Here is a 27,125-nt window from a genome sequence, read left to right as displayed (position 1 = left end):
AGCTTTGTACCTTGAGTTTCTGTTTTGTTTATGCCCGACAATGGGATGGGCACTGTCCAACATGGGATTGAAAGGATCTTCCAATTGGTGAATCAACAATAGCGATCAACTTTTGGATGATCATGTATTGTTTAGATATCCTGTACTTGTGGTTCACATATTGCGGAATTTCACATTCTGGCGTACTCCTTCATACCATTATCGTTGATATTTTGTGCCGATCCAGACCCATTCCGATTTTATCCAATTTGAAGTACAAATCTATACTTTCCGACAGTGATATACTATTTTCAATTGTATAATTCCACCTCTTGGAAGAATTAACGAATCGTATCAGTTCGATTTTGTGGTTGAATGAAGGATCTAGATCATTATAATGTAATTTAGCTGGGTAAAATTGCTCCATTTTCTTATTAAATGTTCATTTCCAAGGAGTTCACCGAACAATTGGGATCATCCAGTAGGATTTTGTGCTCATGTCTCTCAACAATATTGCTTACCAAGACACATTGCTCATTTTTTTCTTAACTGAACATTTGCAAGATATCCTTCAGTTGTGGTTCACATATTGCGCAATTTCACATTCTGGTATACTCATTCATACCATTATCAACTTTCGATGCATCTCCACCGCACATTTATGCCAATCCACACCCATTCAGATTTTATCCAATTTGACGTGCACTCGGTCACATGTACGGTGGAGATGTTCCCAGGTGTCAAATATATACTTTCCAGACCGTGATATACTATTTTCAATTGTATAATTCCACCTCTTGGAAGAATTAACAAATCATATAAGTTAGATTTTGCGGTCGAATGAAGGATCTAGATCATTATAATCTTATTTAGAGGGGTAAAATTGCTCATTTTTCTTATTAAATGTTAATTTCCAGTAGCGCTTACGGAGACGCATTGCTCATTTTTTCTTAACTGGACATTTGCAAGATCATATGTGTGATTTTAGGGTCAAGTCATCTTCATAACAAATTATTCAATAAGTAGAGCCAACTGAGGACTTCACTGTCCTTGGTCTCCTTCTCCACCATCTTGTGTTCTTCCCATTTCGAGCATGTGATAATTGGCACTGAAATTGCAAATCTATGAAGAGAGACAATGAGAACTAAAAAACAAGCCGACATGGAAGAGAAGGAAAGGAATCAGAAGGCTTAAGGGTGTGACACTATGATTATCTCACTGGTTGATAATTTTGTTTCAAGAATATGGGTACCAAAACAGTACGCCATTTTTCCATAACATTTATGAATAATAAAAATTACAGTTTCAACCAGCAATCAAGACTAAGCTTTGTCTCACTGCTGGAATTGAGCAAAACAATGAGCCAAATATACCAGTCAGTGCATAAGCAATGGCACAAAATGGGAGAGCCTCTGGCTCCTTTGCTGATAATGCTGCTGTCCCCAACCCATGAGCACTGAAACAAGAAGCACAAAACCAACATTCAGAACCAAATACTCTTCCAATATAATTCTTTTTATTTACTCTCATCCATCATACCACAATTTTAAATATCAGCTGATATCCAATACGCATATAGCTTATTCCTACCAGAACAACCAGTAACACCTATACTAATATCATAAACAACCCATGGATATAGCAAACCCCAGTATAACATTATTGCCACTAAACATTTTAGGAGATAGAGTGGCTCTTCCATGTGGAGGAGAGCTTACAGCAATAGAATGTGGGGATTTGGGGTTGTGGGGTTATGACAAGGAGGGAGAGGGATGAGGATAGGGTTAGGGGTTACAGCAAAGCCGTATGTGTGGGTGTTTACGCAAATGCGCAATAGGAAAGGCTACAGGATTTTAGGCTACGGGATGTTAGGATAAGGGATTACGGGGAGGATGGGGATACGTCAATGGTAAGGATGGGAGGATTTTAGGGATGACGTTCAAGGCACAGATGGGAGCAAAGAGGGTTACGACGTGGGGTACGGAGAGAGAGAGAGAGAGAGAGAGAGAGAGAGAGAGAGAGAGATGGGGGAGACAGAGATGGCGTGGTGTGTGGGATGAATGAGAGAGAGAGAGAGAGATGGACTCTTCTTCTTTCCTTCCTTCTTTTTTTTTATTTTTTTTTATTTTCAATGGATCAGATTTGGCTCTGATACCATGTTAGAATGGATAAGGAAGAGAGGACCAAAATATGGAGAAGATGGTAAGTTTCCGCTAAGGAGCTCCCCTCATGAATATGATGTATATATAGTCCCAACTTAGGGTTACATGGTACAAAGACTACAATACCCCTTGACATACACGTAATGACCAAAATATCCTTCAACACATACAATACCTTGGAACAAGATGATGGTTTATGATTCTCAAAGTATAATTAATATGGAAATTATGTTACAAAGTATAAGATCCCATAAAAACCAAAATCTTTAAAAGTTTCTCGTACCTTTTAGCATCTAATGCTTTGGCTTCTAGCATTTGCTTAGTTTATGTGGCCTCTGCTCACTGTATGGTTTCTTAATTCAAACAATGTAACATTACCTTAAGATATTCTATTTTTCATAGACTAATGCTTGTCATAGCTTCTTACCTTTGGCACTTTAAAAAGATAAAAGGGAGAGGAATGACCCAAATGAAGAAACGAATAATTTTTTCTCAGCTTGGAAATTGAACAAAAATTGAAGCAGAGAAGCTTGTGTCAAAAAATTGTAGGAATTGCTACTTGAACTATAGAGTTTCATAAATGTAAATTTATTCACTCTAAAAAAATGGAAGGTATATACCTCGAAGCTGTTGCTATGCCTCGAGCAATAGGGTCAAACAAGCGAAGCTTATCAAGCATTGCTTGCACAAAATTTGCTCCAACCAGACCAGTTAGTACAACTGCAGCTGCAGTGAGTGATGCATTGGTACCTAAAACCAAAATTAAAAACAATTTAATTCACAGAAATGATTCAATAATTATAAATATCTGTAAAATATAGAGCCAATATAAGAATGAACATAAATCAAATGATAATTGTAGGCCAAAAAAGGGCATACACGTGTGTTATAATCTATAGCTAACTGAATATGCCAGAATGGAGCCAAATACATAAGAAAAATAAAATGTAATATAGAACATGAATAAGAGAGTGTACCTTCAAACAACGACACAATGCTGAGGGCTAATGCCACAGTTATACATCTTGGAAGAATTGAAATGGTTAAAGCTGGCTCTAGTCCAACAGCACGCCCGATGATGGCGGTTGAGTACAAAGAAAAAATTGTTGAGACTATTACAGATGAGAAAATCTCTGCCGCGTGCCTCTTGACAAGCTAAGAGAAAAGTAACACAATGTCATTTATACTGTAATGAATTGTCCATTCGTCGCAACCAAAAAGTAGGTTTCCCTCGTATTTATATTGGTTTCTATTCCAGGGAAGGGGAAAAGAAGCATTAGTAATTGCACATTGGCAGCTTATAAACTTATCGAGTATATTTAAGAAATAACATGATAAATTTTAATAAAGATAAAATAAATTCAGTGATAAATTAAATAAATAAATGACAGGTTACCTTTCTCTGTTTGAACATTGAGAAGGCAAAAGAAATAATAACAGATCCCAAAAATCCCATCAAAATATCACCCGCTCCAGGATTCGATGACGCTTTGGTGAGATAGTCTCCTGCATAAAACCCTGGTGCATTAGTATTTGTAAAAACAACAGAAACAAGAAAAAGAACAACAACTTTATAGGCGAACTGTATACGGATATACAAGAGTCTGTTCATTACTCTTTCTGCATAAATCCTTTTACAAAAAAATTCTACGATATGTATTTTATGCGTAGAATATTAATCGACAACCCAACATTCTTGGAAGATATTTTATTTCACTAGTGAACCAATTTCACAGTGTGAGTGAATCTTTATGCATTAAATTTCAAACACCAATGATATTCGTTGAAGATACATGTCATAATGTAATAAGATCAAGATTATTGTCATTTCATGCATCTTTTAAATATTTTGAGACATCTCATACTCCATGAAAAGGAAACCTCAATATGACCATGAATAATAGGCTGGGAGAAAATGGCTATAGGCAGTAAACCTAGAATAGGATCCAGTCCGGACCCGGAGAAATACCCAAATGCTAATGCTGCCAAGTCAGCAGATAGAGCACAGCATATAATTGGATGTAGAACTGTCTTTACACCAGATGGTAACCTGAAAACCAAAACACAAAAGCATAATGAGATTTCCATGGAATCAACATTTTAAATATGTAATTGTGGTTTGATAAATGGAGGGAATATATTACCCCGAACCAACCATATATCCTAAAATGGTAGCTGCGAGTAAGAAAGGAAGGCATGTTCTTGCACTTGTTCCTAGTGCTGTTGGGGAAAGAAATGCCACGACGAAGGATAAAATGAAAACAGCAGTCCAAGTCCACACCTCAACTGATGAAAATGGAGAAGGTTTTTCCATGGGCTCAGCATCTATCATTTCTGTCCTTACAATCTTTCTTACAGTCAAGGCTGTGTAACCCGCGACAGAAAGGGAGGCAAGCCACCCACCAACTGCAGAGAAACAAGGGAATGACAGTCTGCAATTCCATAAAAAGAAAATCCAAACACCTACTGTTGGAAATTTTCAAAATATTTGTATTTTTTAAAATATAAAAAATGAGTTTTTTTTTTTTCAAAGAGACTTCTTTTATGTGAAATGGTATTTCCATCTATATCTAAAAATGCGGATGTGGGTCAAAATGCAGCCAAGAAAAATCCTTGTCAACGCTGCAGATGCAGCCTAGGACATGGTTGACGCGGCTGAGTACTTGGTTGACATGTTCATAACCCGGGAGAGTCAAAGGAGTTTTTAATGACTCTGTAGCGAAAAATGCAAAACACGATGGCTAAATGCAGAATGTGGCAAGGGAAGGAGTTGACTCGGGGGAATCCACGATGACAATCTGGAGTTTTAAAACTAAGATTTCCATTCAAAGGACACTTGTGTTGTGAAAAGGTGTTGAGATCATTTGAAAGGGTGCCTTCATGTCTTTTTATCTTCTATATAAGAAGGCTTAGGGTCTCCTCTTTCACTCTTTTCTTTTTCCTTTAAGTGAGGGTATACTGGTTTTCTTGAACTCGGGACGCAACCCTTGTTCTTGGCGAAAGCATTGTATCCTTGGGACTCATTTCCATGGTAGCCACCTGCATAAGTGGGGAAATTAAAGTCTTTAAGAGAAAGCTTCAGCTTGCCTTGCCTACCTCCTATTTTCTAACCTTCTTTCTATTTTCTCTTTTTACTTTGATTATTTGCGTCTCCACCATTTGATCATTCATGATACCAATTTGTCCCGACACCTAAGAGAAGTCTGATGTAGAAAACAAGAAAAACTACAAATGAAGGCATACCTAAGGTTCTAAATTCAGATCTTTACAACCTAAGGTACAAATTAAGCAGAATTTGTTATAAAATCTTTACAATGCCAAAATTCACATAGTAGTAATATTAACGTTGTCATGTGATCTTCAACTAAATAAATCAGCTGAACTATCTTAAAATGAAAAAAAAAAAATTACCTAAAAGTCACATACCTAGGATGAAACAAATCTTGAGTCCTGAAGCTGCAGGGATGTCCTTCACTGCCAGAGGCAAAACCACCAAAGATGGAACATAAAACAAAGGAAGCCACCTTTGAATAAACAGAGTCGCAGGCCCAAAGAAGTTCATCAAACTCATTGCGGCCGATGGGACAACATAATCCAAAATCGATAAAACAGAGAATACACAGAACATCCCAAAAAGAGCGCTCGGAAACTTAATAGCGGCGGCTACAAAAACCCGCTTCAGAAACTTATCCATTACCAAAATGATCCCAAGAGAAACGACCAAATGCAATATCCCAATCACCTGACACACATTTTTCCCATTAAACTTAAACATTAAACCAATATAAATGCATCAATCAATGTTGAAGTATAAATGATTAACACCAACTCTAACAGCTTAAGCTTTTGGAGACATTGGTTGTTTCACAACCCAACAACCCTTTGATATTAAAATTCCACGTGTACAACCAACCCAAAAGAGGGGCCACACGTGAGGAGGAGTGTTGAAGTATAAATGATTAAACAATACCAACTCTAATAGCTTAAGCTTTCGGAGTAATTTGTTGTTTCACAATCAATAATACTTAATAAGATTCAAAACCAACACTCACTGTTTGAAATCCTATTGAAGCATTCCCACTGTCCGAGCCCACAGAATTTGCGCGAATTCGAGAATAAGAGCTATTTTTTCCTACACCCAAGTGCCAAAACCTCGATCCAGGCGGTCCAAGACATCTAACTGGTGTTTCAATTCCTCTGCCTTGCCGTAGTTTAGGGACCTTAGAGAGCATTGATATGCCAATTGAAGCAACATGTATCGATCTAAAGGAATTTTCATATTTCCCCACCAAAATTCTGGGCTTACTAAGGACTCCAATGTAGTATTTGGGAGGTGGGAGAGGTGAAAAGCGTGGAAGTGCTGAAGCAATCTCCATGGGAAGGGAGAGTCTGGCCTTGGAAGAGTTCTCTCATTTTGGTTTTGGATTGTGTGGATAGAAATAGTTAGAATTCAAGAAGATCAGATTTCTCTCTCTCTCTCTCTCTCTCTCTCTCTCTCTCTCAAATAAAAACGATTGTACAGATATTTCCCGGGAATTTCGAAGTTACTATTATTTAGGGCGGCAAAAACATAGGGTGCTTAGTCATAAGACTTATCGGCAACTTTTCGTTTGCTGATATCCCGGAAAAATGTGGATAACATATCCCCACCGGCTAGATTTCTAATATATTCGCCCCTTTTTTTTAAATTTAATTGGGACAGCCCTTTCTATTTATGAATTATGATTTATTATGACTACTCTTTTATACCAGAGGGGCTGCCCCAAGTAAAAAAGGAGAGGAGAATATATCATTTCCCAAACCTTTATTCATGCCCACCTTACTTTGTTATAGTACGATCTGCTCCGTTCAGTCTAGTGGGCCCCATAATGGAGATGCGATGACATGAAAATCAGCTCAATCAGACAATCCTGTGCGTTTGTTCGGTAGCTTGTAAATGGATGGTTAAAAAAAAGTTGAGCAACGGCACAGATTTAATCCTTCCTTAATTCGTAAGATGCCAAGTGGCCAATCAATATTTGACATCTGTGATCCAATGGTTAATATATCTCACCGATCAGTGAGAGGATGTGGGTAATGTGCATCTATTGATGGGTCCCACATCTACAAACATGTGCTAGATGCTTAGAATAGATATCCTGGCGTTTAAATTCTTTTCATCCAGCAATTTATAGACCATTGCATCTATAAGTTGGGCCCACCTCTTGAAGGGCCGGTAGATGTTCAAATCATGAATCTTTTTCCCCCCTTGTATTCATCTTCCTTTGAAAATGATTTTCCAAGGTTTGCCAACACCAATTTTTTCCTTGTATTCTTCCTTATATTCTCTTTCTTTTTATCAATTTTCTTTTCAAGAAGGGTGGGAGAAAGATACCCTTTATTATTTATTCCTTTTTTATTAGTTGCATGGACATTGTTTCTCATTTAGCAAAGAGTCATATAGGTGGAAAGGGTTTTTTTTTTTTTTTTTTTTTTTTTTAAGGAATGGTGAAAATTGTTAGGAACGGTAGAACTCACCCCTAAAAGCTATAGCCGTTAGAGGGAGGGTGCTCGTTCCCTTATTATAACCCATCTCCATCCCCATCACTTTACCAATGTGGGACTATTTGCTTTTGTGTTTATGTGGAACCCCAACAATCTCCCCCTCTACGCGGAAGCAACGTGGACAGTCTCACCCCTCCACGCGACGGCAACATGGGAACCACAAGATACTACACCGGGGTTTTTCCAAGATCTTCCCCGATAACCCATCCCATCCCATCACTTTACAGATGTGGGACTATTTGCTTTTCCGTGGAACCCAAAAAAAATTTCATTAATGAAAAGGGAGACCGAGATGTTTCGATGCAAAAAAAGCATAAGAGACATCAACCTAAAGCACAACATTTACGCCCATTTTATGTCAAAAGAAACCGAGCATTCAGCCATGTTTGGCGGTCGTGAAAGTTTTTTCATGGAATATTAGTTTATGAAGTGGTAGGAGAGAGATAAGGAGGGTGGGAGACGGGTAGAATTGAGAGGGAGGGCACAAGTGAGGCCAAAATGTTACTGAAAAACGTGCAAAAAGAAAAAATCTACCTTGTCTTCCTTGTTTTTCAGCCACTTCGCCCCATCTCGTCACTCGTGCACTCTCAATTCGCTTCCTCTCCCATTCTCCCTACCCCTTGCTCGACACATGTAAGCTAATATTCCATGAAAAAATATGGGATTTGCTAGCGTCCATCATCGCAGAAGGCATTTCGCGGATGGTCCGTTGCATGTGAGCCACCTCATGAGTGAAGACAAAATTTACCGAAAAGTGAGCCTGTGTGGCTGCTCTCACATGCAACAGACCATCAGTGAAATGCCTTCTGCGATGGACGCTAGCAAATCCCAAAAAATGTGTGGTTGCCGGACACGTGAAAAAAATTCCATGGATAATAAGTTGACAAATACTGGAAATTTTCTTTCCCACAGAAAAAATTTGGATGGTGACCACATGATGAATGAAAATCAAAATCCCACATGCTATTGCAGAGTAGCAAGTGTTGCTTAGAACAATGAACCCAAAATTACAAAGATACAAGAGATATTATGATCTATGATTATAAAAGGAATATTGGATATGGATTATGGTGTGCAAAAAAAGGACGAAAATATGCAGCTTTTACCGGAACATTGGACGGCAATACTATTGCCGGCGGAAGCGACACCGGCAACTTTACAACCAACCTGAAAGAATTGAGAAGGAAAAGAGTAACTGAGTATGGCTCCAAAAAACTCAGTTATTGAAATCACGATCAATCAATAACAGAGCACCAACAATATCAAGATTCCTCTTCGTCTTGAAGAAGGTTTACCAATGAATTGGAATGCTGCCTCTTCAACCCTTCCTGAATTCGGTCTTTAATGGCAGTTTCCTGTCGAGAAATAGCAAATGAATTTCAAATTGCAGACCAACATGTCAGAGGTTCAACCCACCTTAACTACCAAAAAAAAAAGAAAAAACATAGAAGAGAGAGCAAATCTATTCTTTGTGCTCTGAAACTATTCTTCGGATTAATGCAGAGGTCCTGAACTCCAGTCATATTGGGCCTAGAATTGGTATTACCAACTGTTTAGATTTTTCAAGTCTAAAGACTCACCATTTTATGGCACCCTTCCTCAAACTTCTCAAGAAAACCAGCAACCCAACGATCTGCATTCTCCACCCACTCACTATGATGCATACCAGCGGTTTTTGCCACAGTATGTAACTGCAAAAAAAATGCCAGATGTATTGCTGTCACAATCTCAAGTTCCCATCAAAGTAGCTCCTTTATATAGCTTGCAAAAAATGCCGAAGACTGAGAGAATTAAAATTTGTTATTTTCCTGGAAGAACATTTGTGATGCGACAACCCAAATGGCAACAGCTAGTTGCCCAAATTGAAGCAATAGAACAGAAACTAACAACTTTCAAATGGTTGGGTGTTCTTTTTATTACTTAGTTTTTTTTTTTTTTTTGAAAGAAAGAAAATTGAAGTGGAGATGCAGGGCAATGTTTTTTTTTTCTTTGAATGTATCTCTTTCAGGAGATCAAATTTGCTTCGCAGATGTAGAAACAAAAACATTCTATTGTAATTGATAAACAATTTCAAGTGACTGTTATGCAGTATTGTGCTTATTTCTACTAAATGCGTATTTCATTCCCTTTAAGAAACAAGTTCTGTGAAAAATATGAAGAATGCTAGAAAAAAAAAAGGTTCATTTCAGATATTTCACCAAAAAAACTGCATTTGGTTTGGGACCTACGAACCTTCTGGCCCACCTTTTCCTGATGCTCCTTCACTTTCTCACGCAACTTGGTTATTCCCATGTTCACTCTCAACTGCTTCTCCTGATAGAAATAAAACCGAAGAGGTCCAGGTCAGAACACTTAATATGAAAAAACATGTCACACCAAGAACTCAGTTCAACAGAGCTATCAACAGGTTGTATAAATGAAAATGTGTCACATATTTTTTAGGAACAATATAGACACTTTTCATATCTCTTCATACCTTCACGTAGCTCACACCAAGATCCTTCCTTGAATACCCACGGGCCAAGTTACGCATAACATACTGATTGTAGTCCTTAAGAATCCTCATTATAATGTCCGATGTTGAGATCCCGTCGGTGCGCTGAGTTTCCTTGAATTTCCCAATGGCTTTAACCTATACACAAAGATCATTCTGATTAATCTCATGCTTAAATTGAAGTGTCAACCAAACTGCAACGATGCACATTTATCCAGAGGCAAGGAAGCAACTAACAAATTCATAGACGTCCTTGCCGGCTCCACTAGCATCAGCATATCTACAGAGGATCGGCATAAATGAGAACGATCAGGTTTGAATGGGGAAAAACTCCAGTGCACAACCCCATTTTATCAGGACCTAATTGTATTGTTAATACTTAAATATTAAAGAATTAAGAGCTAACTAACACTTCCCAACCTTTACAAGCATGATATGAATCATATGACCAGAAAAATATTTCCAATGCATGCAAAGGTAAACACTGTCTTGATCACTACAATTTGTTAAAAGAGATTACTACCACAAAATTGAATAGATGTATGTTCACCAATCTTACGGAAGAGAGTCATGTGCCACATAGTCTATCTGGTGCTTGTCAATGAATTCCTGTGTGATCACCCATGGAGCATCAGGAATGACTTCATCAACCCACCTATGACAAAAGGTACAAGCCATGTACCATTAGCAACTTATCAATCTCTCATATGATTTACCAATTAGGAAACAAAAAATCCATGAAAAATATGTTTTCTCGTAGTGAATGTTTTCAAAAAGCAGCCATGCAGTTATGAGAATGTTTGCCCCAGAACAGCCATGTTTCCTATATGCTAAGGTTAAGCACACCAAGATCATATAGAAAGCTTAGATATAGCATTGAAGCTGAGGTGTCACCTAGACACATACATTATGCAATTTATTGCAGTTAAGCAAAATTAAATTGATTTTCTTGCAGACAAGGTGCAAGATAGAGGCCCAACATAGACTTTAATGCCATACCACAGGTCCAAGAGACATAAGGGACATAAGCCCTGCATTAGGTATGGATATGTTAGCTTTAATAACATTGGAACTTACGCAGAGATGACCATATATATATATATATATGAGAAAAGTGTTCCTACACGATCGTGTAGAGAAGTTATCTACTCCGTCGGCTTAAAACACAGTGGGCCCACATTGTTTGGGTGATCCAAAGCACTCATTTGATGGGGCCCGACATAGATAGGGTGTGCCCAAAAAATCAGCTCCATAGGATCAACCTATGGAAATGATTTTTGAGGCACAACCTATTTAGGCTTTTCAACTAATAATAATGCAATATCAAAAATTAACAATGTAATAAGCAAATCATTTATGTCTTCTTGTCCAATTTGCAATAGCATAAACAATATGGAGAAGTGTAGCAGATTTCCTTTTCTAGCGACATAAAGAGATATCATGTTAATAAACTAGAAACACCAACGAGATTGACAGTGAAGAATATGAATATACGGAATTAAAGTCTATGCTGAGATAGAGTGGTTGGCTAAATTAACAGGGAGTCAGGGACTGTATTAGCCACTCTATGAACATTGTGTTAGAAAAACTCAAGCAAAATATCTGCAACCATCCATTCTATCTGCTCATTGGCCTAATGAATTACTGCTACATTCAATAAAGCCCATACAATTCAAAGAGCAAATCGGTAGAATGTTAAAATGGCACAATCCCCAAAGCAAAGTATCTGGGTCCCATCTTGCGGAACCCATGGATATAATGGCCAAATTAAGACCAGAGCATCGAGCCATAATTTCCATGAAAAAGACCGCCATAATCAGCAATCTCTGATTATCTAACTAATTCCATTAGTTTCCTTTTGTTTCTCCACTAATCTTAACATAGCCAAAGGGATGGAGGCTCGACAGTCTCTTGAATGCTCCAACTGTTTGAATTGCTTGACAAGTGGTTCCTTTTTATTTCCTTTTCCAAATGCCAAAAGCAGTGAGGAAATTAGAGACTAAACTATGTCACATGAAACACGGATCACAATAGGCAGATGTCTCATAAGTGAAAATAAAATATTAATAAATCTAAGTAGAATCAGAAGCTAAAAGAAATGGTAGAAATGATGCATATCATTTTGTTATGACAAAATCATTCCACTGAATACTAACAATGCCAATGCCATAAGAAGACATATAGAAACTCAGAGGTGAATCAATTTCAATGAAGTTGAATACCTGCAGTGACGAAGAGATTCGTAGCGCTCAGATTCAGTAAAAACAGTTTTCCCTTTGTACATATGAGTGACTTCATCATTGCAGCAACCAACAAGTAGGTATGTGTTGGGGAACCTAAATGATAAGTACATCAAGTCAGTTTACAATTGATAATATGCATGTATTTTCATTAGAAAACAAGTCGCAATTTTCATCAAGGTCAACAGAAGAAAATTAATACAAAAAACCCCAATCAACGGCCAATGAAACCATGCAATCAATAAGAAGAAAGAAACTAAAATCTCACAAAGTGTTAAGGAAAATTCCTCTCATCTTCACAATACTCAAAAGGAACCATGCGTAGCATTAATACGAACTAGAGATTTGCGTCAAAAATAACATGAGGCGCTTCATAGTGTAGCAACTAGATGGCTCTGTTTCATATTAGATACAGTTCTTTTGAAGATCAACCCATCCTGAGCTTTGATTGTCATAAATTTTATGGCGATCTAAAAGCAAACATCATTGTGTGAACACATACCACCAATCCTTCTTCAATACATTTGATCTTACATAATCCATTCAAATTCTCCAACACATGGTATCCGTTTACTTCGAATTTGACAAAATTACCCGTTTTGGAATTCGAAGTATTGATATTCAATTAACAACTCAATAATTCCATCGCAATCATCCAAATTAATGAAATCTAATAAATTGAGTTAGGAAGGAGAGGCAGATAGAGAAGAAACAAGTTAGACCCGAAAACTCCTAGGGCGGGTGGGTAACTCATTTGCCCTACAGCGCATTTCCGAAACGTGGTAAAAAAAAATAGGGGAAACGTTTCCGAAACGCACGGGAAACACATGGGAAACATATGAGAAATTATGTGAGACATGTGCGAAACGTGTGAGAAACATATGGAAAACTCGTAAAAACATAATCTTACGAAAATCTTTTTTGGGAAAAATTACACAAAAAAATTGTGGAATAGTATTAAATAGGGAAAACAATAGCATGTATTGTAATAAAAAAAAATTCAAATATAAACTTGAAATTTAAAAAAAAAATTAAATCTAGAAAACCATATATTTCATATTTTCCTTTTCTTTCTATTTTCATTGACATTTCTCCATTGTTTCTGAGACGTTTCTAATGTGTTTCCTAGCATTTCTCATACGATTTGCTCATACGATTTGCTATCGTTTTTCCGTTTCTTATTTCCCCTCTATTTTTTTCCAAACTTTTCTCGTTTCTGTTTCTGTTAAAGTATAAAAGATAAACAACGCCTTTCTCCAACAGCTTAAGCTTTTGGAGAAGTTGGTAAGTTAACATGGTATCAGAGCCAAAGGTCTCGAGTTCAAACCTCCCGATAGCAAAAATCCACATGCGATGGTCGGCCCAAAGTGGGACCACATGTGCCACGTGTTTGCCAAGTGGGCCACACGTGCGGGAGAGTGTTAAAGTGTAAAAGATAAACAACGTCATTCTCCAACAGCTTAAGCTTTTGGAGAAGTTGGTAAGTTAACATTATTAGAGAATGAAATCAAATCAAGATCAAATATTCTGAGATTAGAAGATTTGATTTGATTAGGCTATATTGGTTGGTTGGGTTAGATTAGGCAAGTGAATTAGATTAGGATAGGGTCTTTCCATAATTATCTTATTCTCTTGCTATGTTTATCATTTGAGTGTTCTATAAAAACACTCCTTGTGCTTAATGTAAATCATCCAAGATTAATATAATTCTCTCAAACAAAAAAAATATTAGAGAACTTGATTGAAGAGAAGTCTATTTAAATTGTAGGCGGGTCTAAAAGAGATTGAATATGCAACAATGGTATAGGAAAAGATGGGTGCAGGTGCCCGGCGGACGGCTGATATAGCCGTTCGCCGGAAAATGGAATTGAAGGGGTTGTAATCAAGGCAAAGGGATCGGATGCTTTGATACCATGATAAATTTGAGAGAATTTCTATTATTCTTGGATGAATTACAATGGATCTCAAGGTGTGCCTATATAGAACACATACAAGATAAACATAGAAAGAAATAAACATAACAAAGGCAAGAGATAATTCTAGAAATCCTACCTACTAAGATTAGCCTAATTGCTAATTTAAGCTAGCTACCTAATCTAGCCAGGTTACCCCATTCAACCCACTTGCCTAATCTAGCACCATGGTGCTCCATCGGTGTGAATTCAACATAATCTGACTGTGAGATCTCACATATTCTAACAGTTTCGCTTCCCGAATTCGTGTTTCCCACCCTGGTAACCATGGTTTAAAATTTTCGGACCCCACAGAAACCAAAATTTCGGCGAAATCCGAAATTTGGTATTAAGCGTCGAAATTTGGGTTTGAAATTCCGAAATTTCGGCCCAAATTTTGTAGCAATTTTTATTTTATTAAAAAAAATGGCAGTAAAACGAAATTTCGGACCGAAATTCCCGAAATTTCCGAAATAATTGGCGAAATTCGGAATTTCGGTGAATTTCGGTTTCGGTCCCCATCGAAATCCGGATTTCGGTCGAAGTTTAAAACCATGCTCGTAACTATGCATCAAATATTTCCAAATTAACAAATCAAGGACATAATTTCCGTTCTCACCGATCAAACACAAATAGAGAGAACAAAAACGAATGAAATCTGGAATAGAATGCAATGCTTACAATTTTTTGGCCTGTTCGAGAGCTCGAGAGTGACCGAAATGAAAGAGATCATAGATGCCATCTGCATATACACGGACAGGCTTCTCTAGAGAAGACGATTCTTTCTCCAACTTCTCGGCTGCCGCCGGATTCGGATGTGGTTCGTACAAGACCGAAGGAGTGTCCGGCGACTCACCGGCATCCACCGCCGGCTCTCCGTTGTTTTCCGGCAAGCTATGCCGCTTCCTTGACAATCGCGCCATCGAATTTCAACCGTCCGATGTGCTTTCTTTTTCCTTCTTAGATCGGATTTCTAGCGAGTGGGAGGAGAGGAGACTAGAGCAGTTTTGAAGAGGAGATCTAGGGCACGAAATAGAAAGAGAAAAAGGGTTCTTTTTAAAGGTTCGTTTTCTGGTAGTATTAGAAAACAAGGGGAGGAAAAAGCTTAGAACACCTCCTATTTCTTCGGCGCGCGCGCGAAGAGGACTGATATCTCCGCTACCATATTTTGATAATTGAACTACCAACTTTGTTTCATAATTTTTAACGGGAAATGTTATCAGCACTACCATATTTTGATGATGGCACTCCTCACTTTATTAGAAAGTAAGGTATGGCCCGCACCATAGGCTGATCCAAACTGTCAATTAGATGTGCCACATCTTAAATAGGTTGTGCCTCAAAAATCATTTCCATATGTTGATCCTATGGAGCTGATTTTTTTGGGCACACCCTATTTATGTCGGGGCCCATCAAATGAGCGCTTTGGATCATCCAAACAATGTGGCGTCACTGTGTTTTTTGTAGTGTTTGAATTCGGGTATGGGGTCTGGAGGGGGTTATGGAATCTTCATTAGCTTTGATAGTGTTTCAAAATAGGGCTCTACCTTATACAAATTGAAACCTCAGGGGTGTAGTTGGTGACTTCTAAAAGTCCTGGTTAGAGTTGAAAATGTCAGAAAGTTAACGGGGTGTAACTTTACTCTTCCATTTTAAATTAGCTCTTAACAGCTGTTACAATGATCAATATTAAGGGGTCCACTTAACATGAGTCGGGTTTAGGAATCATAGGTATTGGGTCGGGTCAGGTCGGGTTGGGTTTCATGTCGAAAAACCCAACCTGACTCTAATAGACATGCTATCTCTTAATTAACATTCCAAATTATTTTCAAGTATATTAATATAATTGTTTTCATTGAGTGATAGGTTAGTGACGCGAAAAGTAGTATTTTTCTTAAATTTATGCGCTTGACAACCTAAAATTAGAGAATTTAGTGTGAAGATTTGAAATTAAACACTATAGTAAACTAAACTTTAAAAACTTGAACCAACCCCACCCGAGAAACTATCTCAGGTTGGGTCTATGAATCTTTTGTTTTCCAATAAAGACTGGCCCCGACTCAACATGTTATTAGCATCCAATCAGAAAACTGTAAACAACAAAGTAAGTACTGCCATTATCAACATATGGAAGTCGGAAATTAGCTGCCTTTTATTCATTTGGGAGTAAACAAACGATTATGATTCCCTTAATTTGACGATTTGACTATATTATTTTATTACGCCAAATACATATGATTTGTCAAAGAGAAAAGTACAAAATGTGGGCACATGTTTCGAGGAATTACGGATTTCGAGTACCTTTTAAAACAAGAATGAAACACAGGCGATTCTTCAAAATCGGGTGATAAAAAGACCTTGATACCCTTATGACAACGACATAGTCCTCCTTGAACCGACAGAACCTTAGGTTCGTTTCTATCTTGGCCGTCGGAAATAACTGGAGACGGGTGATGCTTGACATGTGTTGAAAAACATTTTGAAACGTTGGCGCCTTTATATGGAACGATGGCATCTTTTAATAATACCACCTCTCTGTATGAGATTCCGCCGACGTATCCATTATTTTTGCTTACACCTTATTTCCGCTAGCGTACCCCTTGATATTCCGGCGGCGTACTCGATACTTTTGGAACACATGTTAGAACCCAAAAAATCCGCCAGCGTACTTGATATTTCGGCGGCGTACTAGAATCCGCTCGCTACCCATTATTTCCGCCGGCGTACACCCTATTTCAGCTTCCACCCTATTTCCGCCGGTGTACCCCTTAATATTCCGGCGGCGTACTCTATATGTTTGGAACACATGTTTGAACTCAGAAAATTCAACAGCGTACTCTATATTCTGGCGGCGTATTTGATATCTTTAAACGATGGGTGTTTCGCGTACTTGATATTCTAGCGGCATACTCTAGAATCCGGCGGCGTTGTCAGCCAAAAAAGACGTAAGAAAGAATAAAATATTCAATAAAGTCACCGTTCTAAGCCAAAAGATACGTATTCAATAACGTTACCGTTCTAAGCCAAAAGATAAACGAGAAAAAATAATGATTGACTTTAGGTTGGCAGCGTTCCAAAAAGTTTTCCAACACGTGACAAGCATCCATCCATCTCAAGTTATTTCCGACAGCCAAGATAGAAATGAAACCAAGTTCTGTCGGTTCAAATACACATTTAAAGTTTCAAACGAACCAAAAGAAGCCTCGTGAAACGTGCCAATTTAATAGGCAGTAATGAAAAATGATGACTGTCGATTCCATAAGGGTATCAGGGTCTTTTTACCACCCAATTTTCACCCGTGTTTCATTCTTGTTTTAAAAGTACCCAAAATCCATAAATTCTCAAAGCATGTGCCCACATTCCGTACTTTTCTCTTTGTGGAGGTAATGAATGCATGCTTTGGTTGGTGGTGGAAGCGTGTGGGGCCCAAATGATACACAAAGCCGCCTTTCACAAAGTTCTTTTAACGCGCTAACCGTACCAGTGATGGTCTCGTGGGTGGGCCCTCTAAAGAAATTATTTTCTACCTAGAAAATCTTAATAAATGATTTTCTACTGCACCCCGAGATTCCCTTCTCAAAAAGACTCGGATGCAATATTTTCAAACTCACGCACGCCCACGACTACTTTATATAAACTTCTCACGTAGACTCAAGTCTTTTTTATTTTATTTTTTTGATACCTACCATATATTAAACTGATAAGAACAGATACTACACATTATATTAGACTGAAGTCTTTAACTAAGTAAAGAAATAGAATACCATTTCTAATGGCCACTTGATTTTTGCACTACCATGTTTTAATAATGACACAAACTCAACTCGTCTTTTTTTTTAATACCATTTCTAATGGCCACTTGATTTTTGCAATACAATGTTTTAATAATGACACAAACTCAACTCGTCTTTTTTATAAAAAAAAAATTGGCTTGTGAGAGCTTTTTGAGAACTACAATAACCTTTGACAGCTCCTTAAATAATAAAAGACGAGGAGTTAGTGCAGTTATCAAAACATGGTTGTACTGATATCATTTCCCTTTCTAATTTGGAAGTGTATCATGATGAATTGAAGGTCTTTTTTTTATGAAGACTTCTAACTAAACCTCATAAAACAAATTAAAAAGTCCACCGCAAACCCCAGCTTACCTACCAAAAAAGAATTAAATAGTAAAAGTATTCTAATATTATCTAACTTATTCAAGTGGAAGTTTCCTATTACAAAGGAAGTTAGTTTCCTGGTAAAAGTACCCTATTACCATCTAACTTATTCAACTAGAAGTTTCCTAGTAGAAGTATCCTACTACCATCTCAAAAGAAATTTTTTACTTAATTTATTGTGGTGCTTATTTATTGTTCTTACCGGTCGGTTTAGTAAAAATAGAAGCCCAGTGTCACAAACTATAAGAAGAGATTCAAACATGGAGGTGACCTAAACTACTATCATCCATGGAATTACAAGTACAAAAATCTGTTCGAAGTTACAGGGAATGATGACGAGCATGGCCTTTTCTTTCTTTGTAACCGAGTTTCTTTCAGACCCAGTTCTTGTAGGCAAATACTAAAGACGGTTAGCATGTTTTCTTCTCTCGTATCTCCATGTAAGATTGATCCATCAGTGAAGAGAGGAAAAGGTCTCCTGTTGGCAAAAAAACTGGTCTAGTAATGATAGATATATCCTTGTGTTGATTGTGAGGTTGCAGGAGAGCTTTTCCGCGCCACTCATTCTACCATGGCGTCTGCCACCGGGGCATTTGGGGCATCTGTGGTGGGTTTAGAGGATTTTCTTCTGCTCTTACCACCTATAGATTGTCAGACCAAAAAGACACAAAATCTAGTTGAATTTCTTTAATAAATTAAAATTAAAATATCCTGCAAATATTAAAATATAAGAGGTAAAAAAGATTAAAAAAAAACAAGGGAAGATAAACTTTAACTTTCACAGTGACAATCATAATATGGGAATTTTAGACAGAATAACTTGCCTTTGCCCTTTAGTTTTTTAATTCTAAGCTTTCCACCCTTCTTCACGTGAAACTTCATTGGACTCTTGTTGTTTGAATCTTGAGAAGTCCCTAATCATGAGCGGGTGAGTACATCAGCTCAGCATTTACAAATATTAACAGCAGAAACCAACAATAGGTTCAGTGTAGGTTATCATAACTTCCTATTACGCAATTTTGTATCAAACATGCATATACGAAATATGTCAAATTCCTACTGAAGTCCAGATATTAAGATGCTTTAAGTACTCAACTTTTTCCATCACATCAGAAGAGAAACATAAACTCAACTGAAAGAGAAAAATTAACAGCTCAATTGCATTGTGTACTCGCTCGCTAAGGCTTGGTTAACAGATTTGATGCAAAGAGAATATTCATCAAAATTCATTTCGAATTGTTGGGACCCGGGGAGAACTCACCCTTAAAAGCTAGCCGTTAAGGGGAGGGTGCCCAAGTCCTCATTAACCCATCCACATCTATTAACTTTTCTGATGTGGGATCTTTGCTTTTGCGTGGAACCCCCAACAATCTCCCCCTCCACGCGGAAGCAACATTGATAATCTCGCCCCTCCACGCGGCGGAAACATGGGAACTAATAGATCTTCTCCGAGAGAATTTCACCATCCACGAAGGTACACCGAGGTTACATAGATCTTCCACGAGGAATTTTCTCCATTTTCTCCATCCTCAAGGGTACACCGGGGTTACTACGCCCCAGCTCTGATACCACTTGTTGGGACCCAGGTAGAACTCACCCTTAAATGCTAGCCGTTAAGGAGAGGGTGCCCAAGTCCTTATAAGCCCTTCCACATCTACTCACTTTTACAATGTGGGATCTTTGCTTTTACATGGAACCCCAGCAGAAGGAATTAGAGACAGTTGTAATATCAATGGGAATCCGTAGCTTCACACGGTGATAATAATAAACTTTAAAATGGGGATTTGTTGGAAAGGAATGCTACCTTGGTTCCCCAACCATGTGGACACAGTCTGAGTCGGATGCACTGACCTTGTTGGTCCACAGTTTTATAGTGAGATAAATTCCCAACACTTTGACATGACAGAGAGGCCAATTGCATGTGCCAATCACGACAGCATGTTAAATGCGTCAACATGGTTGGCACAACAAGAGAGCATTCCCCTTGCTGGAAAAATAGCAAAATCATCACTTAACATATATTTCCAAACTTTGAGAGCATTCAGTTGGATGAATGAGCTCGGAAGGCCTTCCTCTTACATGAGAAACTCTGAAAAAGTAAAACACTAAACCCCTGTTTGGATACATGGATTTCAGAATGGAGGTTTTAGTTTGAAAGAAGTAGGGTGCAGATGTGGGGGAAGTAGATTGCAGATGAAGGGTTTAGAAATTTCTCCCCCATCCTGAGATTTCTAAAACCTGGAAAAAGGGGCGATCTCCAACTCTCTCGCTCGACGGAAAGAAGGGCAAGAAAACAGAAAACGACAGACGGTCTCCTTCTCTCGTCTTCCATCCATGATTTTGAGGAAATCCAAGATTCTAAAATCCGCTATCCAAACGGCCCCTAAAACGCGATAATTTCTTCACCAAAGTTTTTGTCCTATCCTAACTCTCTAAATAAGCTGCCTTGAATACCAAAGAGTCGGGTTAATACTAAGAACAGAGGGTAGTATTTGTTGCAGCCAATAGTACCAGAGGTGAGAATAAAGTAGATATATAGCCCAATTTTGACGAGATTTTCACTAATATCCTTTTTTTAGAATGGTGATTTTCACCTATATCCTTAACCTTTTAATCCATTTTCTTCATCAAACCACCTTGGTAGAATATGGAATACTAAATAGGTATCCCAAATCGGTTGTGATATAAAGAAAAGTAAAGAATATATCCATTTCGATCACTGCTCGAGACCTAGAAGTGACACTGTGAATCCTGAAGTATTGGAATACAAGACGTGACCGACGCGGATACTTCGTCCTTTCAGAATAACATGGATACAGACACAGATAGCTCTTTGCTAAGCTTTGATAGTAGTATTCAGAAAAAACAAATAAAAGATACCTAGAACTCTAGAAGTGTCACCGTGAATCCTGCAAGTATTGGAATCCGAGATGGACACGGATATTTCGTCCATTCAGCAGAATCTGTGTAACACAGCTCTTTGCTTAACTCATGCTTTTGCTAGGGAGTCCGAAAGACAATTAGCTTCCTTGAAAGTGTGAAAAAAAATAAACGGCTCACTAGCCTTAAATAAATTCCCAATTTCATTGATAATGGGACCCAAACGCCATGGACCCCTGTGTCTCTTGGCTCCCCATTTGATCGCATTATTGGAGTCTCCTTTAAACACCTTCAAACTGGCCATTGAAAATCTGTAAACTGGTTAGGAGGGCCTTTGCTTCCGCTTCATTGAAATCAGCGCAAACAATGGGCCCATTGTGTGAAGAGATTTCTTGTGAGACGAATCCTCGAAGGTACAATGGGCCCACAGTATTCCCACAAAATCTTACCATTACTATCTCCACACCAACATCCGCTAGACCGGGATTGCCCGACAACCAGCTGTCAAAATTCAACTTTGATCAACTAGAGGCGGTGGTTTCCATGGTGCCGGTCTATTTTTCTTCATTTTGCTGTTCGCCAGAGTTTCTTTTCATTTCCTAAAATTTTCTTTCACGAAAATACCCTTAAAAACTTCATTAGCCCGACTCAAAAGAGTGAACTTCAATTCTTAAGGAAGACAGTCTCATGGCCAACTTTGATATTTGAATATTAGTCAATTTCTCTCTTACCAAACAGTCCATAGGATAGCACAAAGCACGACATACAACATAATTATAGTTTTTTCTCATTTGAATGGTCTCCACCAACTTTGAAAAAGTTCCAATAGTGTCTGTGGAAACTCCCTTTTTTTTAATGGTTTCATGGAAACCCATTTGAGTACCAAACCACCACAACACAGCATTCCATAATGTCAAGACTATTGCACACCAATGACAGATAATATTCACATGCCCCTCATCCCTTCTACACATAACACACCAGTTTGTCATCCAGAAACTTTTCTTTTGCAGCATATCAATTGTGTTGATCTTCCCATCGATACCCATCCACAAAAATATTGAACCTGGAAAAATATGGCTGACTACCGAATCCTCCTCCAAAAGGGCTGTTTCTCACCTTCTTTATAGGAGCTGAGAAGAAAGGACAAACAATAAAGTTCTAATGGCTGCTGCCAACAATACCCTACCATCCTCATACTAAGGAAAGAAAGAAAAAACTTCTAAAACCAATAATAATTGCAAACCACTAGTAGACACAAAGTCTTTCAAATTCTTGTGAATGATCCAAACCCACAGTACCCTTCCCACTGTCTCATAACCATAGTTACCATGTTGGGAAACGAATATGTGAGGTGAAACGTGAAATGGAAACAATTAAAGGGAAAACGAGAAATAGAAAGCGATAGAAAATCGCATGGGAAACGCATTGGGAAACATTTGGGAAACGCGAGGGGAATGCAAATGAAACCTAAGGGAAACGAGGCTGAAACGTACATGAAACTCCCAAGGGAGAGATTTTCGACTTTTCGAGCGAGACAGGTGAGTGATTTTAGGGTTAGATGTTAACTTTAAAATGTTGGAAAAAAATTACCAATTTGAATTAGGTAAAAATATTTCCCAAAAATACAAAAAACAGTCATTCGGAAACGCGTTTCCAGGTTCCAGAAATGCGTTTCCCACTTTCCCCTACTTTTTCAATGCGTTTCCCAGATGTTTCCTAGGCGTTTCACACGCGCTTCCCCAACTTTTAAATTCTGTTTCAGAAACGCGTTTCCCACTTGCATATAACGTTTCCGGTAACTGTGCTCACAACACTGAGAAACTTTAACCTCCTATCCTTTACCCTAACCAAATTGTAGAGGTCCGAGAAAGCATGGCACAAGGGACTTTCCCCTAACCACAAATCCGACGAAAACATAATCCCTTTCCCATTTCCTAGCCTACACCTAAGACTTGCCATAAACTCACTTCTGACTTAACGCATGCTCCAAACCTTTTTCCTCTACCTAACGACTTAACTTCCCGCTACCTCTTGATCTAAACACACCAGCAGCAAGAAAAACCTCCCAATATAATACCCTCAAGATAAAAATCAGAGAAGAAACAACTAGCTCGCAATTCGGACACTCATATACGTGAAATCTAAGAAGCAAACAGTTACAGAGAGACTACAAGAACTACTAAAATTCGCAACAAGGACAGGAACCAGTTTCAGATCCAACACTTGCATCACATAGAAAACTAATAAGACTATATAACCTAATAACCAGCTAGTATTTGGACGCTTGTTAAGATGAAAAACAGAAGAATATTCCAGTTCCGATAGACTGAACTGAACGTTCTATTAAAAACAACAATAAGAACAAAAAACAACTTCTTATCCAATACCCCATAAATATCTAGTCTAGAAACAACAATTTTGGGCATAAAATTACAGTCTTCTTATTGTAATTTCAAATTTCCAATCCAACCCCTTATTTAGAAATCGAAGAAGAGAAAAAAACCATAAGCTAAAGAAACATGCCAAGAAAAAAAAAAACGAAAATCCTTACCTTCGGCTACTGCCATCTCTACGTCTTCCATGGTGATCAGACCCTTTTGAACAGCCTCCTTCTGTTCCTGAAGTAAAAAAGATATACAGAGAAATGCATGAGTTTTCATTACTTATCGAGGCCAATGAGAGAATGAGAAAAGAAAACCAAAAAAAGGTTAGGGTTAGGGTGCCAATGAGAGAATGAGAAAAGAAAACAAAAAAGGGGTTAGGGTTAGGGTTAGGGTTATGGTTAGACCCTGCGCCATTTCTTGAAGAGCTTTCTCTTGCGCTTTCCTGATATAGAAACAGGTGGCGCCTTGATCTTGAGCTTTCCAGAGCCTTCTTCTCCGTGAAGTGCCCGCTTTCTGTCAGAGACATTCGCTCGCCTCTGCTTCTGAATAACGTTGAATTTCGGCATTTTCACTCTGCACTCGGCAAAACCCTAGAGCTCCTTTTTGCCCTTGTTTCCCTACTCTTTTATAAAGACTCTTCAAGGGCTTATTACTTAGTGACGTGTGATTTATCATGGGCCTGGCTTATGTAATTTCGAGCCCCAGTACTAGTAAAGCCCATTTATTAATATGGGCTTATCTAAGGACAAAAACCTTGTTAACATGTTTTAAAAACTAGAAAGAGGACTACGTCGTAACCATGGTTTTAAATTTAGGTTTTGGGGGTAATTTCAGTCCTCACAGAAACCGAGATTTCAGCCGAAATTCGGTAAAAGGACTAGAAATGTCGGTTTTGGGGGCCGAAATTTCGGTAATTTCAGCCGAAATTTTGTAAAGAATTAAAATATTAATATTTTATCCTAAATTTCGACCGAAGTTTGGTAAATTTCAGCAATTTATGTTTCGGTCTTCACCGAAATCCAAAATTTCGAATTTCGGATGAAATTTAAAACCTCGATTCATAGCATGGCAAATATGTTTACTCCCTTTGTCACGTTTTGACATGGTTAGGGCATGCAATAGAGCCCATATGTAACATCATGCAAGTCATACTCGACCATATTTTTTTATTTCCACTAAAATCGTCACAAAAAAATTGAAATGTTTTGTTTCCATCTTCACCGAAGCTGAAGCTAAAATAATCAAAATGCATGGACCAAAATGGTCAGTGTAAGTAGTTTTTGTCGTTATGCGCTCGCCTCTGTTTCTTAATAACTTCTTAATACCGTTGAATTTCGTCATTTCATTCAACTTGCTACACGCAAAATCCTAGCTCCTTTTTGCTTTGCTTACTCCATTTATAAGTTGTTCAGAAGGAAAAAAATGTCTCTTGATGAGTTTTGTGTAGGTCTTAATTTATAATGGGCCTAATATTAGAAATTTAATGAACCTTAAGCGGAAATAAATCGTTACCTCCACCGTGATGATCAGATTAAAGCTGCTGAAGATGCACGTGATCCAAACATTGAAGACCCTCCTCCACGAACATGACGAACTCGACTATGATGTACCCTTCAGATCTATCCAAGCCTTGTGCTTCGATCGATGGAAAACGCGGGCTTTCCTGGGTAGATGCGGGACCCCTCGAGAAAAACCATAAATCCAATTTCTTGATGGGAAAGTTGCTCCCAATAAGCAACTCCTGTATTTAATTTTGAGGCAACAGGTTAGTTTCCTAGTTGCACTAAACTCTTTACTTTTAGGACTCTTAATGAGAGTTATTCTTAGTTAGCCTAAAAACCCATTTTAGAAAACTTCTAAGACTTCCCTAATTGTCGAGGCAAGTCAATGTGGGTCACCCTTAATGGGAACACATTTCCAAACAAAAGTTTATAAACTCAATAGAATCCTTGGAAAGCAAGGATTGCTATGTTTAGACTTGTTGAATTTAAGTGTGGCCTTACATGTTTAGGAACCTTTCATGTTCATAGGGTATTTCCTTGAATTTGGAAATGTTTGGGAATAGAAAGTGACTCGAATATCACTTTATATTTTGATTAAAATAGCCAAACGAATTGGACATTATGATAGAAATTCTATGGGAGCTTTGCCCATGAAAGAGATCCTTGGTCCCTCTTTCTACACACCATTAACTTGAGAACTCATTGAGATAGTGAGAGTTCACTTTGAGAGGTTTCCCATAGTATCAAGGGGCGTTTCTGGGTCTACGCCGTACTCGGAAAAGCAACAAAGATCGCTCGAATTACACACGTTAAAGCAAAGCCATGGCACAAGGTACTACAAACCCATCTTATTCAATTTCAAGTTTTTCTTTGTTTTCAATGCCAAAGATCCAATGAGATCATTCAAGTAATGTTTTAAAATAACATGATTCTCATAATCCAAAATAAATATGGCCAAAGAATAAGTAGTGAACTGAAAATCAGTTCTCAAAATCCCAAACAAACAAGGCCTAAAATGGTTTGCAATATTATATGCCGCCCATATATTGGTTGATCTAAACCATTCATTTGTAGGGCCTCGATGGAGATATGTTGTGCCCCAAAAACCTTCTCCGTAGGATGACCATAATCCTCCAATTTGTGGAGGTTTCTATATTGTGCCGTTCATTTTAAATCTTCATAAATTTGAGGTTTATGATCATTGTACGGAGAAAACTTTTAGAACACAGCCTACCTACACAAGTGCCCAACGAATGGGAGATTTAGATCGCCCAATAATAGTTAAGCCCAATGTTTTAAAATGTGGATGTGGTTTAGAACACAACTAAAGCAAATTATAGTCGATTCGGCACGACACAATCGAGTACTCGGTTGATATGGTTGAGTACTTGGTTGCCATGGTCATAACTTGAGGGAGTAGGAGTTTTGATCGACTCTATATGGCAAAAGCAAAATTAGGCAAAACACAGTCGAGGCAAGAAGAAGTTGACTTGGGAGAGTCCACGATGATTCGTGGGAGCTTTGAAGTTATGTAACTAAGAAAAAACATGGGCTCCCTCTGTGGGCATCAATCGGAATAAAACGACGTTACCATTTTGTTACATGCCTAGATGGGTCCCACTAAGGTATGCTATGAACTTGAATCACTTTGCAACATAATTGATCTTCTTAAGGGGAAGATTAGCCTCATTCATCCCTTGTGTGAAAAAAACACAACTTATGGGATAAAATTCTTCATTCCATTACATAGAAACTAATAAATGTTTATATAACATACTCAAGGAATAAATATAGAAAGATCTAGAAAGATCTTATGATGAGAATA

General features: G+C 38.0%; 3 protein-coding genes across 7 annotated transcripts; all 3 read right to left on the bottom strand.

Annotated features, from left to right (window-relative positions):
• Positions 1-1,163: 1,163 nt before the first annotated feature.
• LOC143884847 (plastidal glycolate/glycerate translocator 1, chloroplastic) lies at positions 1,164-6,573 on the bottom strand. The gene is made up of 8 exons (XM_077388665.1): positions 6,194-6,573; positions 5,568-5,883; positions 4,286-4,547; positions 4,076-4,191; positions 3,538-3,647; positions 3,119-3,296; positions 2,762-2,891; positions 1,164-1,435 (listed from the first exon to the last, which is right to left on the bottom strand). Exons 1-8 carry the CDS (start codon positions 6,515-6,517, stop codon positions 1,285-1,287), a joined length of 1,587 nt encoding a protein of 528 aa, XP_077244780.1. The 5' UTR covers positions 6,518-6,573; the 3' UTR covers positions 1,164-1,284.
• Positions 6,574-8,556: 1,983 nt separating this feature from the next.
• On the bottom strand, positions 8,557-15,523 carry LOC143883444 (choline-phosphate cytidylyltransferase 2-like). 4 transcript variants are annotated; one of them, XM_077386790.1, is made up of 9 exons: positions 15,053-15,523; positions 12,402-12,515; positions 10,739-10,834; positions 10,417-10,459; positions 10,162-10,317; positions 9,918-9,998; positions 9,266-9,376; positions 8,981-9,040; positions 8,557-8,852 (listed from the first exon to the last, which is right to left on the bottom strand). In XM_077386790.1, the coding sequence occupies exons 1-9, from the start codon at positions 15,292-15,294 to the stop codon at positions 8,751-8,753; spliced, it is 1,005 nt and encodes a 334-aa protein (XP_077242905.1). In that variant the 5' UTR covers positions 15,295-15,523; the 3' UTR covers positions 8,557-8,750. The 4 variants fall into 4 exon arrangements, with proteins under 4 accessions (XP_077242905.1, XP_077242906.1, XP_077242907.1 ...); XM_077386791.1 differs by having other exon boundaries at positions 9,930-9,998; XM_077386792.1 differs by having other exon boundaries at positions 8,626-8,852; positions 8,944-9,040.
• A 3,259-nt stretch (positions 15,524-18,782) lies between these two features.
• Positions 18,783-24,431, bottom strand: LOC143884846 (uncharacterized). Of its 2 annotated transcripts, none has more exons than XM_077388664.1 (4): positions 24,203-24,431; positions 23,966-24,032; positions 19,356-19,433; positions 18,783-19,172 (listed from the first exon to the last, which is right to left on the bottom strand). In XM_077388664.1, exons 1-4 carry the CDS (start codon positions 24,362-24,364, stop codon positions 19,093-19,095), a joined length of 387 nt encoding a protein of 128 aa, XP_077244779.1. In that variant the 5' UTR covers positions 24,365-24,431; the 3' UTR covers positions 18,783-19,092. The 2 variants fall into 2 exon arrangements, with proteins under 2 accessions (XP_077244779.1, XP_077244778.1); XM_077388663.1 differs by having other exon boundaries at positions 19,356-19,445; positions 24,203-24,429.
• Positions 24,432-27,125: the final 2,694 nt, after the last annotated feature.

The sequence above is a fragment of the Tasmannia lanceolata genome, unplaced genomic scaffold (assembly GCF_043159265.1).
Source record: "Tasmannia lanceolata isolate RefF3 unplaced genomic scaffold, GAP_Taslan_0.1 ptg000008l, whole genome shotgun sequence".
NCBI lineage: Eukaryota > Viridiplantae > Streptophyta > Magnoliopsida > Canellales > Winteraceae > Tasmannia > Tasmannia lanceolata.
The sequence above is the reverse complement of the archived record's forward strand: the minus strand, read 5'-3'. Positions and strand labels throughout refer to the sequence as shown.